Raw genomic sequence first — 20,487 nt, 5'->3', positions numbered from 1 at the left:
GATGATAATGGTGATGGTGATGATAGTGTTGGTAGTGATCATAATGATGGTGATGGTGATGATGGCGTTGGTGATGGTGATGATGGTGTTGATAGTGTTGATGGTGATGGTGATGGTGATGGCATTGGTGATGATGATGGTGTTGATAGTATTGATGGTGATGGTAATGATGGTGATGGTGATGATGGCATTGGTGATGATGATGGTGTTGATGGTGATGATGATGGTGTTGATAGTGTTGATGGTGATAATGGCATTGGTGATGGCGATGATGATGGTGTTGGTAGTGTTGATGGTGATGGTGATTATGACATGGTGATGGTGATTATGACGTTGTGATGGTGATGATAGTGTTGATGGTGATAGTGATGATGATGGTGATGATAGTGTTGATAGTGATGGTAATGATGGCGATGGTGATGATGGCGTTGGTGATGGTGGTGATAGTGTTGATGGTGATGGTGATGATGATGATGGTGATGATAGTGTTGATGGTGATGGTGATGATGACATTGGTGATGGTGATGATAGTGTTGATGGTGATAGTGATGATGATGGTGATGATAGTGTTGATGGTGATGGCAATGATGATGGTGTTAATGGTGATGATAGTGTTGATGGTGATGGTGATGATGGTGATGGTGATAGCAATGATGATGGTGATGATGGTGTTGGTGATGCTGGTGCTGCTGATGGTGATGGTGGGTGTTCAGATGTGGCTGTGTACCTTCATGTATACGTGGTTGTAAAGGCACTTAGAAGCAAAAGCTGTTGTGCTTGATTCCCACTGTCTTTGTGAAAACAATGTTGTGGTGAGGTTATCTGCAGGCTTTGCTGATTCTTTAAAGCTTGTACCATTTTGTTTGGAAGACCTTAGGATGACATGTAATTTCAGTAGGCCGGGCTGTGGCAGTTGAGCATGCAGAGTCATGTGAGCTGATGTCTTACTCCAGGCTTTACACATTTAATATCCTGACATTTTGTGTAATTGCCTTATGAGAGCCTACTTGGAGCACTGAAAGCTACTTAAAATGTCATTATAAACTGGCCAGATTGCAGAATTATATGGTGTGGTTGATGGAACACAACGTTTTACTTTGATATTCTTGTTATCTGTGCCCTGTGCTGCAGCCCTTCTTCAACCCACCAGGGCTCACTGGACACTGCAAAACATTCTTCTTCATTTCTCTTCATCTTCAAATGGCGGGTAGTGGATGCTTCTGAGCTGACTCAGCATGTCCATAAAATGCTGTGTGCGTGGTTTGTAGAGGTTATAGGGAGAGGATTCCTAGTACACGCTAACTGTTCTCCCATAAGCTGCCCAGCGACTTAGAATCTTCTCTTGTATACTTATGATTTTTTAAAAGTTATTTTTCATTAATGATAACCTAAAAAGTTTCTTTTTCAGATGAGGGGAAGTAATTTTTGGAATTGGACTTTATTATTCCATTTTGAATGTGGATATTTCTTATTATAGTGATTCTAAGAGGCCCACTGAAAATGCCTCCTGTTCTCTGGTCTTTACCATAAAGAACATGAGGTTTCATTTCAGGGCAGTTGTATTTCTGCTCTCCCATCCATTTAACAAGACTCGAACCAAAGGGAGTCAGTCAAAGGAAAACGGATGCGTAGCAGCCGTAAGAGAGAGTTTCTCTGAGTCGTTAAATGTTACAGCGATGTTAGAAGAGGGGACACAACTTCCTGTCACTGAATACTGAGCATTAGCAGGTAGTAGACAACACACTTACTGTATTTCATTTTCTCAGCAACCCATTCGAATGGGAGTTATTGACTCAGTTTCACACGGAGGAATCCTGAGGCTGGAAGAGGCTGGACAGGGTTCCCCGAGTCCCAACCATGGTGAATGGTGGTGTAGAGCTTGAGCCGGGTTTGGCTGACTCCAGAGAACGCCTGTGTCTCTGCCTTTTCTGGAAGGTTGTGGATCTCTTTGGGTTTCTGCCCTGACATGTGCATTATGCTGTCTTTTCTGGAAGGCTGTGGATCTTTTCTGGAAGGCTGTGGACCTTTTCTGGAAGGCTGTGTATCTCTTAAGGTTTCCGCCCTGACATGCCCTGCCTGTGACCAGCAGGACTCTTATCCCACCTGGACTGGCACAAGACCAAACATGGCGGTGTGGGTGCCTGTCAGGCTCCTGAGGGCCTCCCAGCCCAGCCCAGACCCCACACCTGGAACAAACCCTCCCACGGCTTCTACACCGTGGCTGTGGGGCCACCATCCGTTTAGGTCCCTTTCTTTCTGTCCCCCGTGTCCAGTCTATTGGCAGACCCTGCGCCACGTGCCTTCCGAGCACACCTGGGATGCTCACTCCTCCCCACCAGCCGGCTCCTCCCCGTACCCCCCACCCACCACCCCTCACCAGATCTGACCAGACCTGGCCTCCTGCCTCTGACCTTGTCTCAGGCCTGCAGAGTGGTTCTTGTAAATTTGTCAGTCAGATGATATCCCACTGCTCAGAGCACACCACGGGCTTCTCAGCTCTCTCAGTAAAAATCAAAGCTCTTTGCCTGGTCTGCGAGACCCTGCATATCTGTGGCACCCCCCCACCCACCACTCCTCTCCCTCCGTGTCCTGTTGAAATGGGAAAAGTTCCCTTGTCTCCCTCACAGGGTGTGCGATGGAGGTGTGGCTCACTTCTTCAATGCCTCGCTGCTCAAACCTCTAGGGGAGCAGACAGACAGACAGTCTGTGGGCTCAGACCCCACGGCAGTCTAGGGGTGAATGTTTACAGCTCCTAAAGCCCCAGTGGGCGTGTGTTACACACCTTTAATTTTGCCGTCTATAGGTGGCTTGTGTTAGTCAGCTCAATCACACCCTTGTCTTATCACAGGGACAGAGGGCTTTCTGTATGCTGGGTTCTTGCCTTGGTGTACTGGGAGAATCGGATCATACGTGGGCTTGGAGAGTAAGTGCAAGGTTGTATGGAGTAGAATTAGCTCTCAGCAGATGGGGGAGCCATAAGGGAGATGATTTTCCCCTGGAGTCTGGGTGCTCAGTGGCCTGGGCTCTCCTCAGACAGGCCCTGGCCACACTCTGCATCGTTCCGCTGGTCGATGGCCTGCTGCTATCTGTCGGTGTGCTCTTGTCCCACCAGTCGGTGGCCTGCTGCTGTCTGTCGGTGCGCTCATGTCCCACCAGTCGGTGGCCTGCTGCTGTCTGTCCGTCTGCTCTTCTGCCAACGTGCTCCTCTTGACATCCAGCCGCTTGTGTGTATGCCTGCTGTGGGGTCTTGGGGCTTTTTATAGGCACGGGATGGGGGTGTGGCAGGGGCCAGGGTGGTCTTGGGAAATGCAGCATTTGGTGGTGAAGGCAGGAGTGCCTGTCCTCACCTAGGTCCGTGGGGATGGAGCCCCGGCCAGGGACCTGCCCTCCTCAAACCAGCACCTCCCTTCCCACTTCTGTATCATTTAAAGGGAACAGCTCTCCCCTTCCCAGTGCTCCCATATCACTGTGAACTCTCCACGTGGGGGCTGCATTCTGGACACTCTGGCCTCCTGTCTGTTCTTCCAGCCGAACATTCCAGGCAGTTTCTCTCCATGGCGTCAGTGCCTACTGCTACTCCCGCCTGAAGACAGCTTCCCAGCCCCGCCAAGCCCACGCTCACCTTCCTCAGGCCTCTGCCGAAACTTCACCTTCTCAGTGAGGCTTTCTCTGGCAGTGCCGTATGAAGGAGCAGTCCTCCAGCCCCCAGTCCTTCTTACCCTGGGTTATTTCTCCGCAGCATCGATCGCCAGCAGACATTCTGTGCCTTCATGGTTTTATTGTTTCTTTCCCATCTATTCTAACATAGATGGAAGTCACACAAAAGAAAGTTCTTTGCTCATGGATTTATCTCTGCACCTTCAAAGGTAGCTGGTGCAAAGGAGATGTGCAGTAAATGTTTGTGGCAGGAAGGAAGGAAAGAAGGCAGCCAGCAAGGGAGGGAGGAAGGACAGGGAGACGGAAGAAAGGACGGGAAAGGAAACAAGAGAGAAGAGGGTGGAGGGAGTATTTCACCCCCTGAAGCTCTCATCTGTCCCTGAAGGGGAGGGCGTGGCTCATACCACCCACCACCTCCCCACCCCAGGCAGAGTAGAGAGACTGCCTGCAGATCGCCTGGAGTAGGATGTGGGGTGAGGAGCAGAAAGGGGTGGTGTGGGCAGGGAGAGGCAGGAGCAGAAAGGCAGGCAGTGTAGGCAGGGAGGGGCAGGAATAGACAGGCTGGTGGTGTGGGCAGGAAGGGCAGGAGCGGAAAAGCAGGTGGTGTGGGTAGGCAGGGGCAGGAGCGGAAAAGCGGGTGGTGTGGGCAGGCAGGGGCAGGGCAGTGACAGTCCCTGGCCTCCTGTATAGGAGGCAGCATGAGGTGCTGAGAGGAACAAACGTTGCTGTAAGCAGGGTGGGATGCACAGAATAATATTTCCCTGCTTCTCGGTGTTGTGTGGGGACCATTTGCTGCAAACTGGCGGGATAATTCCACCAGCACGTTGGGTTGGAAGAACAGAAAGGAGGCCAGAGTGGCTGGGGTGCGACCATCATGGGAGAGTTCACAGGACACGGAGGGAGAGGCGTGCTGGGTCGGGGTGCTGCAGATACGCAGTTGACCAGGAAAGAGGAAAACTTTGCAGGGCTCCATGATCACCCACATTCTTCACTCTGCATGACGGATCTGACCTCAGTAACCCCTCTGGGTTATATTCACAAGGATGGAATTAGAGGGGCTGGAGATGACACTGAGATCTTAAGGAGAAATGGTCTTTCCCCATAGATGCTCCTTGACCTTCTAGAAATGCCCATTGGTTTCTGGGCTCCAGGAGCTGGTGAAGTCTGGGACTCACCTGGGTTAGCTTTGCAGCGAAGGTCAGTGCAGGGGACACAGGAAGGCCCGCCTGCTGCGTCAGTTCCAGATCAGGGCGGCAGAGCTGCCACTTTTCGAGCTGCTGAGGGTGGACATCTCAGCCCTGCATGTCGAGGTTGGAGATTGGGGGACACTCTCGGTGAGCCCAGGTGCTCGAAAATGGAAAGTGCTCGTCAGCTGAATGTCCTGGTTACGTTAGCCTTTACCAGAAACACAGCCTGGATTCAACACTTGTTTAAAAATCTCTCATGAATACATTGATCTATTTTTCTGCCTTGGCCAGTGCTCCTGAAGTCTGAAGGTGGGTCTCGCACACACTGCCCCGCTTGAGGCAAAAGGGCCTGCAGGAAATAGCGTTGCTGCCGGCCAAGCTCCAGCGCTCGGCAGAGCACCCATGGCCGCCTGCGCCCCACGGCCTCTTCCCTCAGACGACTGTGTTTTCTTATCATTCACGCCCTCAGTGCCACACTACACCACCTAAACCTGGTGTGTCTGTCATGAGGCTTAGCAGACAGCAAAGAGTTGTTTTGCTTACTTTCTGTTCTTATTTTTCATATATTTTATTTCTTTTATATTTAAAATATATTCTTGCCACTTCTTTTTGTTCAGCATAACTTAGATCCCAAAAATTATAAGGTAATTTTTTTGTGTTTTCAAGAGACATCACTTGGGTTTATCTTTTTTTCTTTGTTTTTAGTTAGACTCTTGCTCTGTTGCCCAGGCTGGAGTGCAATGGCGCGATCTCGGCTCCCTGCAACCTCCACCTCCCATGTTCAAGCGATTCTCCTGCCTTAGCCTCCTGAGTAGCTGGGACTACAGGCGTGCGCCACCACGCCTGGCTCATTTTTATATTTTTGGTAGACGGGGTTTCCACCATGTTGACCAGGCTGGTCTCGAACTCCTGACCTCAGGTGATCCACCCACGTCGGCCCTGCAAAGTGCTGGGATTACAGGCATGAGCCACTGTGCCCCAGCCGGGTTTATCTTTTTAAAAATCAGTGAGTTAATTGGATTGCCTTTGTTAGAGATTAAAAATAAGAAGGGTATTTTTTAACCTCTTGATAAAAGGTAACATCTTATACATTTTATGTTTTAAGAGTTTATAATGAAAAGATACTAGTTAGATTTAAGTTTATGTCAATGTAGTTGTTAATTTCCAGGGATAAAATATAGGCAGTAATTTACACATTGATGACATCGCTTTATAAAAGTTTGGGGGTTTTTTGGTTGGAACTTGTGTTCCGTGTACTGTAATTGGTGCCAGCTTGGAGAGCAGGTCAGCCCAGATGCTCGTGCACTTGAGGGGAAGACACGTGGCGTGAGATGGGGTGTCGTTGAGTCTCTTCACAGGGTCTTCACAGTGCATTTTCCCTGTGAACTGTTTGCTGCTTGTATCCATTGGTCAAGTATTTCTGGCCTCCAAAACATTTTAGTGTGTCTGTGTTGGTGTGAGAACAATATTGTAGTCCTCAAGAAAACGAAGCTTTGAATTTTCTATTGTTTCTTAGAGTAATGTTTGTTCCCGGGCTTTGATGACAATAAATGCCCGATACAGGTTGGTGCAGTCAGTGGGCAGGTTAGTGGGGGGAGGGACGGATGGAGACTGGGCTTTGAGTTTAATGAGAGGTTCATATTTTTTTGAATGTAGGTTAATATTTTGGTTAATATTGTGGCAGAAAATAGTTTCAAAATGCATAATCTTGAATTCGATCTTGAGCAAGTTGGAAGGAACCTGTCAGCTCGTGTCACTGAGCATCTAAGGGGCTCTCTGACTGCGTTCTTTGCTTCTCACCTAAGGATCACAATGAGCTGTGGCAAGAGCTTCTCACGGAGAACCAAGTATTTGTTTTTACAATGGATGGGAAAGGGCAAAGAGAGTGGAAAACTTAAATGATTTCTCATTATCACCTTGTTTCATGATAATAGTTATAATTTATTAAGCACTTACAGTATGCTGGGCACATGCCTCACTTGTCACCATTTTACAGATAGGTAAACCGAGGCATGAAGAAATTAGCGAGCTTGCCCAAAACCACAGACCACAAGCGCTGGGGCCAAGACTCAGGGAACATGGTCAGCCTTTCTTCACGGGAGTCCAGCCTGGCAACTCCCAGAGCAGAGCAGCATAAGGATGGATGATTGGATTGATGGGAACTTTAACTATGTCTGTGGAAACCAAGGTCCTAGCTGCAGTGATGGAAAGAGAAATGTGAGCTAACACCGTACAGATTCTAGAATCATCAGGCCTGAGAAAGCATGCAGGTGGCTGCAGTCACAGCAGAGGAGCCCCTGGTGGGTCAGCGCTGACAGCTCCACGCCGAGCCTGGCCGCATCTGGCCAGGGTGCCCTGGCTTTCCCGCCGGGCTCGATGGCCTTTCTGCTCACGTTGCCATTTCTTCCTCCCTTCCTGGTCCACCACAGGGCCTCAGTTTCTCAAGGGTGGACGCCTGCCAGTTCCACAGACTCTGTTCCCAGCTCTCTCTGTCAATACAAGCAGGCTGTTCGTATGGTTGAGCGTGCTGCCCACTGCACCAGGCTGTACCGGGCACGGCTGCCCCTTTTCACCGTGATGTGAGGGAGGCCTTGCCCAGCCGTGGCATTCTGGAAACGTGGCTTGCTGTGGAATTCCCCTTCAGAGCAGGCGCTTGGCCTCCGTGTGGGTTTGAGAGGGGAATGAGCATCATTTTGCAAAGTTCAGGGTGTGTCAACACGCCGCTTTCTTTGTGTTAAGCAGGACTCATCCGTGTCGACAGTGACGGTGTTTGCTGTTAGAAACACAGACTGCAGCCTCTTCCCTTCGAGGTGGTGGGAGAAGCACCAGCCTGCCCCGCAGGGAAAGGGCGAGCGCCCCGCCCCGGGACGCGTGGTGATGTCTGCTTGCTTGCTTGCTTTTCTTTTTTTTTCAGTCTTGTTCTGTCGCCCGGGCTGAGTGCAGTGGCACAATCTCGGCTCACTGCAACCTCCACCTCCCAGGTTCAAGCGATTCTCCTGGCTTTAGTCTCCTGAGTAGCTGGGATTACAGGCACCTGACACCAAGCCCAGCTAATTTTTGGTATTTTTAGTAGAGATGGGGTTTTACTATACTGCCCAGACTGGTCTCCAACTCCTGGGCTCAAGCAATTTCCCCGCCTCGGCCTCCCAAAGTGCTGGGATTACAGGTGTGAGCCACTGTGTCTGGCTGATGTCAGCTTTCTCTTTCTTTTGTCATTTTCCTGTTAGCAACACTGTAGCCACTCTGAACTGAATACCCCAGCCTGTGCACATCATTTTGTAAATCTTGGGGGGCTCAGAAAAGTTTATGTGCGGATCAGTATGGCAAAACATGATTCATTTTCACTGGAAATTCCAAATTCGAAAACATTTAACCTTCTTTGTTGAGAAGTCATGTAATTTTTATTGTTTCACCGTTTGTCAAAATATCACAACTAGCTTTTCAGCCTTCTTAGGAGACACAGGGCCTTGCAGAAGAATGGTTAATGGAACTCTGTTCCAAACTTGCCCCCGCATGGACCACGTCACCTTCTCTGGAGCTGCAGTGGGGTCGTCCAGACAGGCGGTGACCCAGGGCTGCTGCCCGGGGGAGCTCTGGCTGCGGTGGTGGGGGGGACAGTGACCGCTCTGCAGGGCTCCGACTGCTGGGGGACGGTGGCTGCTCTGCTGCCCTGGGGAGCTCTGGCTGCAGCGGGGGCGGGAGGGGACGGTGACGGCTCTGCAGGGCTCCGGCTGTGGCGGGGATGGTGGCCGCTCTGCTGCCTGGGAGTTCGGGAAGGCGGGGTCTGCCTACAGACACGCGTCTACAGACACAGGTGGAGGCTCCCAGGCCTTGCGGTGCCGGCTGTGCCAAGCTAGTGTGTGGAGAGTCCTTTTCTCTTTTTTGGGAGGGCAAAAGGGATCTTTGGACTTGGAAGTGAATTTTTCTATGACACTTGGAGGCCGCACCACTTCCTGCGAATTGTGACATCGGAAATAATGGACTTTGCCCCAGACGAGGCCTCTGGTCAGGTCGTTACTCCGGGGCCTCCTGCCCCGCTCACCTGACGAGGAGGCCGCTGGGCAGCCGAGCCTGTGTTCACTGGTTCGTGTCCACAGGAAGGACCTTTCCTCAGCGACCTCCACTCACTGCTCACCTCCCTGTCTCCTTCCCTCCGATGAAATTCCATCACGGGGACTGGCGCCCGCTGTGAGCCGTGGCTGGGCTGACTCTGACACACGTCTCGGCCAGTGCTAGGCCTGTGTGGGGACATCCCTCACCTCCTAAGCACGGACGACGCTGACTGCTGGGGACGGCCATGCCCGATGCCAAGGGCCCTTCAGGTCTCCCTGCAGCTGTGCCGGCTCCTGCCGCGGGCTCTGGTGCCTCCTGCCAGTTCTCTGGGGCTGTTAGGAACTCGTGGGCAGACACTGGGTTTTCTGGGCTCCGCCTGGTGCAGCCCAGGACCCTGCAGAACGTGGGCTCTTGCCTGTGGCCGCCGACTTTTCCAGACACAGCTCTTCCTCCCCATCCCCGCACTTCCTTATTCCATTTTCTTTGGGATAAGTGAGCCCTTTGTTGCCAGCGTTGGACCTGTGGACATGGACGAGCGAGATAAGACTGCCGCGATGGTAATCACTGGGAGAGAAAAGGATCTGGGGTGGGAGGAGACTGCAGTGAATGAAAATGGAAAGGTTGCTCTGGGCTCGTGGCTCGGTGGCTCAGTTGCGAGGCTGAGATGGCTCTTCTGATTCTGAAAGCTACAATGAGCAGCACATTTTCAAAGCAGCACCGAGGGCTGTGATACGCACACACCTTTAATTCTGGAGCACATCTTTTATCTTCTCTGGGAAACAGCATGAGCCTGTCGGCGTGGAAGGAGCCGGGGCACGGGTGCTGTTGACCTGGGACTGTCCAGCCCTTCAGCCCGTTGTCACCTGCAGACAGGAGTGGCGGTGAAGACAGGCTTTGCCGCGGTTTTATGCATGTTTTTGTTTGTGAGAAAGTGAGATGTATTTTCCTGAGTTTGTTGCTGGAAGTTTTTTTTGAAGGCAGCGTTCCGTCAGTGAACGCATGGTGAGGGCTGATGTGTGGGGGTGGTGGGCCCTGGGGGTGCGGAGAAGGGAGGCTGCCCTCCCCTCCAAGCCTCGAGGCTAATGAAGAAACAAAAGAGTAAGCGGCCCCCATGCCAATCCCTGTGTTTCCTGTCTTCTGTTTTAAACGGCAGGTTTATTATGATTTAGGATGGCGAGTCCAAGAGATCTGGGTACAGCTGCTATTGAAACAGCAGTTTGTTACTTACAGATTTCGAGAGGAGGGGGCAGGCCACGCCACGGGTCAATACAGAGATGCACCAGGTTGTCAGGAGGCTGGGCGAGGGCAAGGCAGGGTCATCTGGGACAGGACTGCCCAGTTGGAATAGTTCCAGCCGCTCCGGGGCCAGAGGCTGCCCGTGTCTGGTCCCTGCCGCAGGGTGACAAGGCCAGTGGCCTGGAGTGTGAGCCCACAGAGGCGGAGGTGGGCGTGGGCTCTGGATTGCAGGGTTTGCATGTGGAGAGCCTGCGTGGAGTGGGCGACTGTTCACTATCTGGAAATTGGCTGTCTGTGGGAGGGGCAGCCCCCCAGGGTCATCAGGGCCCCAGGTGTCAGAGCATCAGAAATGTGGGGTTAATACAGACACTTCAACCCGATGGTAAAGAAGCCGCCACTGTGTGCCAAGCAATTCGGAGGCTTTACTGTCGGCCGTAACAGGGGACTCGGCCACCCCAGCAGGGGACGTCGGTGGCAGTGGACGTCCAGCACGCTCCGATCAGGACGCCCGTGTCCGTCACACGTTTCGTGTACAGACTGACTTTAAACGCCTCTGTCCGCTTCATCCCGTGCTACACTACGTAGACACGCTGCTGTCTCAGAAACGCCTGTCGTGGACGCTCAGGCCTTTCCGTCAGAGGGTCTTAGTCACCAACAGGAAGTTTGGAGTGGCGCTGACGGGACTCCGTTTTTCACACAGGAAGGTCAGAGGCTTGTGGCTGTGACCCTTTCCACGCGGGACCCTGGGTGGGGGGTGTGGCGCAGCACAGAGTGTTCAGAAATGAAGCGAAACACTTCAAAAAAATGTGTCCTTACAGCCATGTAGCAAGATGCCCCCGAAGAACGAGCTTCAATTAATGGGTAAAAGAGGCTGCACTGAAAAAATTTCCCCTCAAAGAACTCACAACAGGCTGCCAGCGCTGGTGTTTGGAAAGTCATACGAGTCTAGACGGCCCCAGACACTGACTCCTGTCCCGCGTGTGCAGTGAACGGGGCGCGTGGGCGAGTCTAGACAGTCCCAGACACTGACTCCTGTCCCGCGTGTGCAGTGAACGGGGCGCGTGGGGACCGGGTGCCAGCCCCGCTGCCTCGACATGGACGAGACAGAGCCCGTGCCGTGGGGAGAGGACAGGACGTGCGGCTGAGTGAACGGGGGTTCCACAGGCAGCGTCACCGTCAAGCCCCGTGCAGACACTGCAGGCTGCAGCCCGGGCCTGGTGACGCATTTGGCGCAGACAAAAAAAAACCTAAAATGCCTGAATTTCTTAATTTGTAAAAAGCAGAAATAATTCCTCCGCTTCTAGTGTAGAGGGTTGTGCCGAGATCCCTCTAGGGTGTAGGGTCGCAGTGGGATCCGTCTAGGGTGGAGGGTGGTGGCGGGACCTCCCTACAGTGGAGGGTCCCAGTGAGACCCCAGTGGGGTCCAGGACATTCTGTGTCCCCTCTGCGTCGCTCTGCCAGTGTCGTTTAAGAAGGTAGAGACGTGGCCATGAGCTATCTTACATAAACGTTTATGAGGACAGAGATTTCAACACTGAATACATAAGAAAGTCAGGTTTTCCTTCAAAGCTGGGAAATGGGCCCATCAGTCTTCTTCAGGGCAGAGTCTTTATTGCTGTTGAGGTGGAGTGTACACACGGCGAGATGCGCAGATCGCAGGTGGACATGACGATGCGCTGGACACGTGCGCATGGAATCAGCGGCCACGCTGCAAGGCACACCCTCACACCCAATGCTTCCTCCTGCCCCAGCCCCTCCTGCAGGTGACGCGGCTCTGGTTGCGCTGGGCAGACCTTGCCCATCCTTGAATTTCATCTTCCGTTAACAGGATTCGGTGGATTCTCTGGTGACCGGCTTCTCTCACTCAGCCTGACTGGTTCTAGGTCTGTCCCCCTTTTTCTCGTCTCTGTGGTTCCTTCTGGCTCAGTGCTGGTGTGGTTGTGGCCTCCTCATCCGCTCTCCTGTTGCCGGGCACGTGGACTTTAGACTCTGTCTGTGGAACTATTAGGAGTCAGGCTGCTACCCCTAGTCTCGTTTGACTCTTGTGGTCATGGGTGTCACTTCTCTCGGGTAAATACTTACAAGTCCAATTTCTGGGTAACACGGAAGATGTCCTTTTGGAAAAGACTTTACTTTCTCTGTTGAAACGTCCTGGTGCCTTTGTTGGAAACAGTCTCCTTGGAGTTGTCATCGTGCCACTTCCTGGACGTGGTGAGTCGGAGGCTCCAGGTCCCTCTAGCCTCTTGCGCCATCCAGGTCACACCTGCAGCTGTTTTATGAACCCTACCTTAAAGTGGTAATAAATTTTCCTTACTAACAATCAGTTGCTTTTTAGATACAGTAAGAGGAGAAAAGAAGGCGGTCTTTCTTGTTTATGTAACCACATATTTACCCTTTCGGAGCTTTTTGGCTTCTCCCGTAGCTCTGGGCTTCTGTCTGGTGTTTCTCTTCAGCCTTGGTTCCTCCAGCACTTCCTGTGGTGTGGCCCCTGGGACCCGCTGTCCCAGCTTTGTTCACGTACGTGATATGAAAATGTGTCTCCTCCGCCCTCTCATTGGAAGGATATTTTCATTGGATATAAACTCCTGGATCGAATGATTTTTCTTTCAACCCTTCAAATGTGGCATTCGTTATCTGTAACGTCAAATGCCTGACTATGCACGTTGTATCAAACACATTGTTCTTACAGGACACATGGTGTGTCTGGCGGCCTCTGAGCTCCAGGACCCTTTCCATTCTTGTGTGTGGAACGTGTCTTCCCCCCGCCCCGACCCCAGCTGCTTCCTAGGGATCTTCTCCACCTCTGGCTTTCAGCAGCTTGGCCAAAGTTACAGCGTGCTTATCCTTGCATTTTATTATCTTGGAACTGAGTGACTGTCTTGAGTCCCTGAGTGAATATTCTTCCCCAGATTTGAGAGACGCCTGGGCTTTCTTTCAGGTGTTTCTTGTCCCGTTCCCTCCGGACTCCAGCAATAGTGCAGCAACTTGGCCTGCCCCAGGGGTTACTGAGGTTCCGCGGAACGTCTCCCATTCCGCTCTTCCAACGGTGATCACTTCTATGATCTGTCCTCAGATTCACAAACCGTTTCTTCCGTTATGTCCTTCCGTAAGATTTTAAAGTTCGGACGCTCTGCTCTTCACTCACAGACTGTGTATCGGATTCTATTTTAAGTTCCCCACTCTGCTGAGTCAGTGGGTGCACCCGTCTCGCCGTGGCTACAGCAGCTCCGCGAACTGCCTTATCTCCTCGCTCTATCATTGACTGCCCTATTCTCGATTTTCCATTCTGTTTTTCTGCCTCCTCCTGCATCTGTTGCTGCTTGTCTGAAGCGGGGGCCTAGACCCTGCTACCTTCCTTTAAGGGGCTTTTCCGGCAGCAGTCACATTCTTGGACGAGGCTTCGACCCTGTGTGCCTGTGTTTAGATGTCATCAGAGTTGGTTCATGCTAGTGGCGTTTCCTCTGAGGACGTGGCCTCTGTGTTTTCACCTACACACAAGAGGGGCTCTGCCATGTCTCCACATGGCATGCAGGATTCCTGTTCCCCGCACCGTGCACTCTGCCGCTGCCCAGCACTCAGCCTGGGGCGCCACTGTGGCCCTGTGTGCAGGACGCCCTTTGCAAAGACCGTCGACCAGGTGCTCCATCCCTCCATTCCAGTTGCCTCACCAGCCCTACCTTTGACCCCAGCGTCAGCCTGGGGGACTGTCTTGCACCTGCCCTTACACCTGTCCAGAAACCGTGAGTTGTGATGTGGATAAGTGCACAGCCCCTCCACTGTCTTCACTCGGTGATCTCTGCTGCTCTGCACGAGATGGCTGAGCCGCGTGGGAGCCAAGGGCCTGGGTTCCCTATCCCCCAGCACCCCTGCTTCCCCGGCCTCTCTGTCCCGGATCCCTGGGGGTGCCGGCCCTGTGACAGGCCCCCACCCTCCACCCCATCTTACTGGGCACTCATGGAGACCCAGCATTGGGGAGGAGCGCCCAGGTCAGGCACTGGGGGCAGGCACCCCCAGAGAGAATTTCTGTCGCTTCTTCTCTGATTATAAAAGTAATCACATTACTTTTATTTTACGTCATCATTATCATTATTTTACATTGTCATTATCAAGTGAACAAACAAGCAAAACACAGATGAACTGTACAGAGAGGGCCTGCGGTCGAGGCTGGTTTATGTGGGATGTAACCGGAGGCCCCCACCCACCTTCATCACAGCGAGGGGCTTGGTCTCCACCTGCACTATTGGGAGGGGTGGGGACATGTGGAGTGTAAGGGTGTGTGCGGGGGTCTCAGAAACAAGGATAGAGGGTGAGGGGCTTCCCACCTGTGTCACACTCAGCCTAGATCTTAAGGGTCTTTTTTTGGAAAATGGCGTCTTCGGATGAAGCACGTTTCCACTACGTTTAATCAATAGTCGCGGCTTTTGCCGTCACAGGAGGGTTTGTCTGACATCCTCATCTCCTGTCTCTACCCAGGTGACAGCCGGGGGCGTCCTTGCCACAGCTAGAGGCAGAGGCTCACTCCAGGGGCTCGGGATGGGCCATGCACTGTGGGCCCCGAGTTCCTCCCACTCAGGCGTTCCTGAGCCCCCACAGAGCAGGGGTTGCCCTGGCCCCCAAGCCACTATCATCTCTGTATTCTTGTTGTTAGCTAGACTTCCAGCAGAGGCTTGAGGGGCTGGCTTCGGAAGAAGGCTGCATCTGGCCTCCCGAGTTATCCATTCACTTACAAATGTATTTTCACACACAGCACATGGGCAGCTGGGGCCACCGTGTCGTGTTTAGGATGCGCTGGTGGCCAAAGTCTCTGGAGGCTTTTCTCTACTTGTTATAGCAGGAGAAAGTGTGGAATAACAATGGCTGCCCGCTCCTGTGGTGCTCTTCAGTACCAGGCAGGGTGTGCTGGGCAGGGTGTGCTGGGGGCAGTGTGGGGGGCAGGGTGTGCGGCCTGGGTGTGCTGGGCAGGGTGTGTTGGGAAGGGTGTGTTGGGAAGGGTGTGCCAGGCAGGGCAGGGTGTGTTGGGAAGGGCAGGGTGTGTTGGGAAGGGCAGGGTGTGCTGGGGCAGGGTGTGTTGGGAAGGGCAGGGTGTGTTGGGAAGGGCAGGGTGTGTTGGGAAGGGCAGGGTGTGCTGGGGCAGGGTGTGGCCCAGCCCGTCTCTCTTCCTGGCTTGGTCATTCCAGTGTTTTCCGGAAGTCGTGCTTTCCATCCTCTTGAGCGGGTGGATGAGTCTGTTCTTCCGTTCTATGGGCTTTCCACCTCCAGGGAACTGAACCAGTGATGGCCGCAGGGTCAGGTGGATTTGAGATTCAAGTCCAATATCCCAATATTCTCTGAGTGCCGGCCTGCACCTGGCCCTAGGTGGCCACTGCCTTGGGACGCCACAGATGCCGCCACACCCCTGCAGCCCGGAGGCCCTTTGCATTCGTCCACCCACCATGTCCTCGTGTTTGTGTGTGCCCCTAGGAGCACGGATTCACACTCTCCTGAAGGACCTGCAGAGGCAGCCGGCTGAGGCGAGGGGCCTGAGTGACCTGGAGCTGGACAGCATGGCCGAGCTGATGGCTGGCCTGATGCAAGGCATGGACCACAGAGGAGCTCTAGGCGGCCCTGGGAAAGCGGCCCTGGGAGAGTCTGGAGAACAGGCGGATGGCCCCAAGGCCGCCCTCCGTGGGGAAAGCTTTCCAGGTGACTCCAGCGCCATGGGTGCCCACGCCCAGGGGTGCTGCGGGGAGGGGAGGCCTCAGGGCTGTGCGGAGACCGCTGGCTCACCAAGTGCAATGTGGGCTTTCTGCTGGGGAGATGGGGATCTGTATTAATGATTTTTTATCTGTTTGAACTTTTGCCTCTAAAAGCTTTCTTAACAGACGAAGCCTACCAGAGCAATTATGTTGAACGGCAGATTGCTCTCTGTGAGGAGGTTTCACTCCTCCACGCTGAGGCTCAGAGTCAGGAAAACAGGCGTGATGAGAAGTGTTGTGTTTGGACTGTGTACCAGTGAATATTGTGAAATATTTAAATAGCAGAGTGAGAGGGGATCATTCAAATGTCTGTGCGTGTTGGTCCTCTGAGGCCGCTGGGGAGGCAGAAAGCAGCCCCCTGGCACCCCAACCCAGCAGCAGCCGGAGCCCTGTGGAGGCCCCGTGGGCCAGGTGGCACTTCTGCGGCCTGATGGCTTCTCGCAGCGTGGAGATGCAAGAAAGCGCCTAGCTCAGCTCCCCACACATGGCTGGCCCACGAGTACATGCCGAAAACCAAATGACAGACGTGCCCCTCTCTCCGCACGGGTGCAGGGGGTCCTGCTGGAAGCTGGAAGCCTGACTTGGCTGATGGGCAGGGTGCAGGGGAGGGTGGAACTGCACCCTGGTAGGGCCTGTGTTAGGCGGCGGCCCAGTGGTTGAAGGAATCAGGACCCGCACCAGGGCTAGGAGGGACGTAGGAGGCCCTGGTGTGCGTGCTGTCCCCAGGGGTGACGGTTCAGGTGCCATGAGTCACGCACCTTTGGGCACTGCAAGTAGGATATTTATTATTTTATTTTATTTTATTTTTTTGAGATGGAGTCTTGCTCTGTCACCCAGGCTGGAGTGCGGTGACACGATCTCGGCTCACTGCAACCTCTGCCTCCCGGGTTCAAGTGATTCTCCTGCCTCAGCCTCCCAAGTAGCTAGGATTACAAGTGTGTGCTACCATGCCCAGCTAATTTTTTGTATTTTTAGTAGAGATGGGGTTTCACTATGCTGGCCAGGCTGATCTCCAACTCCTGACCTCAAGTGATCCGCCCACCTTGGCCTCCCAAAGTGCTGGAATCACAGGCGTGAGCCACCGCGCCCGGCCGGGATACCTGTTTAGAGAGAAACATTGACCCCAGTGAAATAACCTAAGTCAGTGGATTCTGAAGCCATCTTAATTGTGAGGTGGTTTTGGTGAAGGCTTCACTTTGCTTTTTTGTGATGTGAACCGCTGGGTACGATGGGTTTTCTTGCCGTGAGTTAACATTGACGATCATGTGAGACCCACAGAGCCGGGCGAGGTCATGGTGGGTGCCTTCACATCTGCCATTTAGCTCCTTGGTCCCCTCCTCCCTCCTCTTTTGCAAAGTTTATAGAATGCCATTTTGTGCTATAAACAGAAAAGGTTCACTCTATGGCAGGACTTAGTCCAGCATCATCACACCTCACCTTTCATATGGAGGGGTCTGCGTGGTCACCCTTTTTACATCTGTGACACCTGTGATGACATTCTTGATGAGGGTTTTGGTAACACTGGTGTCTTTTACAGATGACGGAGTTCAGGACGACGATGACAGACTTTACCAAGAGGTAAGATGACGTCTGTGGTGTTTGTTTCATGTTAAATGTGGAAGTCGGTGATCTTTTTTTCATAGTGTGGGAACATTTATGAAATACAAAAGTTTTTTTTCCCAGAAAGTTACGGAGAAACCCCTCATAATCTCCAAATTGAAAAACCGTATAAAGAGAACATACAAAAATTGGTATATTTGGATACGAAATATCTTTTCAAATTATAACCGAATTTATCTATGGTAGACATATGAAAATCATGGTAAATGCAAAGAAGAAAATTAGTATTTCCTGGAATTTCCCCCTCGCTTTGCTCATTTGAGGCCTCCTGCACGTGCGGATTCCTGAGGGGTTCAGTGCACTCACACCTGGCTGTCCTGTGTGGCATCGCTGGCCACATGTGGCCATCTAAACTACATTTAAATTGATTAAAATTAAATAAATAAAGGATGCAGTGCCTTGGCTGCACTGGGCTCAGGCCAGCGGCCTGTTAGTTGCATGTGGCTCATGGCCAAGGCACTGGATGCCGCAGGCAGAGGACGCTCTGCCATCCCAGAGCCCCCACGGGCAGCGCTGCTCCGGAGGCAGCTGGAAGAAGGGCCCAGTCACAGGTGATGTCCACGTGCTAGACGCTGGCCTTCCCCGTTAAGTCGGTTAGCCTTAGTTTCTCCCCCTTTAAGAACCTTTGGTCATTAATACAAGGCCGAAGGATGAAGAACCGTCCCAAGCAACAGCAGTGACGTTGAGTGGCTCTGGGAAACCCAGTTTTGGGGGTGGAGAAAGAAGAGACTTTGGTTAGTCATTCTCTCCTCAGATTCTCTTAGTGGTTTGTGGTTCTGTGCCTGTTGGCAAGTACAGGAAGAAAATATCAGCAGTTCTTATTTCGAATTTCCATCAGAAATGGTGGGACCTGCTGTCTGAGCTGTGGAGGGAGAAGTGGGGCTGAGAAACACATTTCCTAATTTAGGGAGTCGGGGAGACCCTGCCCTCCCACCTGAGGGGCAGGGAGCGCTCCGGGGGCTGCTGTTAGCCGAAGACTCCCTGACTTTTAGACCACAGAGACTCCCTGACTTTTAGACCACAGCCTTTTCAGCCTCCATGTGTGGAATTTTGATTTAGTTCTGTTTGGGGTATATTTTCAAGCTATTCTGTTTCTCAAAAAAGGGTATGTGAGTGTTGTATTTTCTGACTTCTTATTTATTTAAAAACATCTTTCTTCTCACATGAAACACAATTTGACAATATTATGCCTTTTCCTAGCTCTGTTGAGTGACGTCAACGGCTACGTCCTGTTGTCATTGAGGATCCGAAGTTGAGCAGTGTTTTTATCACACTACTATTTTGTTTAAATTTTTAAAAACACAAAAGGAAAAGTTGTAATTTGTAGCCAAAATGGGAATAATTGCCTCTATAGTCCTTCCTTAATTTTCTTAAAAGTGTGTTTTGGCAAAGTGAGTTGTAAAGCGAATCAGATTTTCCTGTTTCCGTCTAATATAATATTGAGGATATAATTTCATGGTTGGAAAAAACCTGCCAAGTAGACATAAGACTCTTGGCACCACATGCACCAGAAGGTGTCCGAGGGCTGCCTGGCACGTGCCAGCGGCGGGAGCAGCCCCGTGTTTCTTAGGAAGCAGTGTGGGGTGCCTGGGAGTGCAGCGCGCCCGGGGGTGGAGATCACGTCTTTGACGGCCCTTCGACCTGAGTTCCAATTCTGGATCTGGCATGACCTTTGTGATCTGGTACCAATAATTTGATATTTAACCTCTGTAAACCCCAGAGTCTACAAATTAAAGGCGAAACTCACCCTTTTTTTATGGGGTTGGAGTAGTAGTTAAGTGAGAACCCACACAAAGCAAGTCCGTATCCGACACATAGTCAGCAGAGGTGCCGAGGGGGTCCGAGGGATGGCTTGTCCGGGAAAAGGGGATCCGGCTGGGAGAGCGCTGCCCATGTGGGAACCACAGATGCCTCAGGTATCGTTAGAATCAATTACACATCCCTGTGACGTGCCCACTCGTGGGTTCATCGCTTTGTGCCTCCGTCTCCCCTTCTGTGAACTGGGGTTACTGAGGGTTCCCTGCCCATAGGCTTACGTGAGGACTCAGTGTGTTCATGCATATAACACATTTAGGACAGCGCCATTGTGTGCTGGAAGAGCTCAGTCGATGCAAATTTATTATTATTATTATTATTAGATGGTGTTCGTTGCTTCTAGAGGGCTGGGATGGGATCTTGATATCACACAGTTTATTTTTCAAAATATCAGTGCCAAAGACCTACAGACTCTACAAAATCTGATTCTTCAGAGAGGTGTGTGTGTGTGCATGTGTGTGAGGGGGTTAGAAGGGAGGAGAGAAAACAGCACGCAATTGATTTGGATACTCAGCACCCTCACACCCCATGCTCACCTAGATGTCATTCTAAATGTAGACTGAACACACTTTGCCTTCCTCCCCCACTCTCCTTCCAGGCTGCCCATGTCATCCCCATGGTGACTCTGTCCCGGGCAGCTGTTGATTGATTGCATGTGTCACCTCAGCATGCCTTTTGCAGATGTCCCTCACAGAATGTCCTCTCTTCCAGGTCCATCGTCTGAGTGCCACACTCGGGGGCCTCCTGCAGGACCACGGGTCTCGACTCTCGCCTGGAGCCCTCCCCTTTGCAAAGCCCCTCAAAATGGAGAGGAAGAAATCCGAGCACCCTGAGGCTTCCCTGTCTTCAGAAGAGGAGACTGCCGGAGTGGAGAACGTCAAGAGCCAGACGTATTCCAAAGACCTGCTGGGGCAGCAGCCGCATTCGGAGCCTGGGGCAGGCGCGTTTGGGGAGCTCCAAAACCAGATGCCTGGGCCCTCGGAGGAGGAGCAGAGCCTTCCAGCGGGTGCTCAGGAGGCCCTCGGCGACGGCCTGCAATTGGAAGTCAAGCCTTCCGAGGAAGAGGCACGGGGCTACATCGTGACAGACAGAGAGTGAGTAGCAGCCCTGGCTCAGGTCCTGTGTGCCGAGGGAGGGCTGGTCCCAGGAGGCTGGAGGTGGGGTGCCTCCTTGCTGTGGGGGAT

At 52.4% G+C, this 20,487-nt stretch overlaps 1 protein-coding gene across 3 annotated transcripts in view; it reads left to right on the top strand.

The window, feature by feature from the left end:
• The window catches only part of PTPRN2 (protein tyrosine phosphatase receptor type N2), a 1,015,036-nt gene that overhangs the window by 411,257 nt on the left and 583,292 nt on the right, over positions 1–20,487 (top strand). For all 3 annotated transcript variants that reach the window (XM_028846528.2, XM_015135381.3, XM_077997823.1), the window contains 3 exons: positions 15,594–15,815; positions 17,406–17,446; positions 20,015–20,397. In XM_028846528.2, coding sequence (XP_028702361.2) covers positions 15,594–15,815; positions 17,406–17,446; positions 20,015–20,397 — 646 coding nt within the window. The remainder of the gene's footprint in view (positions 1–15,593; positions 15,816–17,405; positions 17,447–20,014; positions 20,398–20,487) is intronic.

This window comes from Macaca mulatta, chromosome 3 (genome assembly GCF_049350105.2).
Source record: "Macaca mulatta isolate MMU2019108-1 chromosome 3, T2T-MMU8v2.0, whole genome shotgun sequence".
In the NCBI taxonomy this organism is placed as follows: Eukaryota; Metazoa; Chordata; class Mammalia; order Primates; family Cercopithecidae; genus Macaca; species Macaca mulatta.
This window is presented reverse-complemented; position numbering and strand designations above follow the sequence as displayed.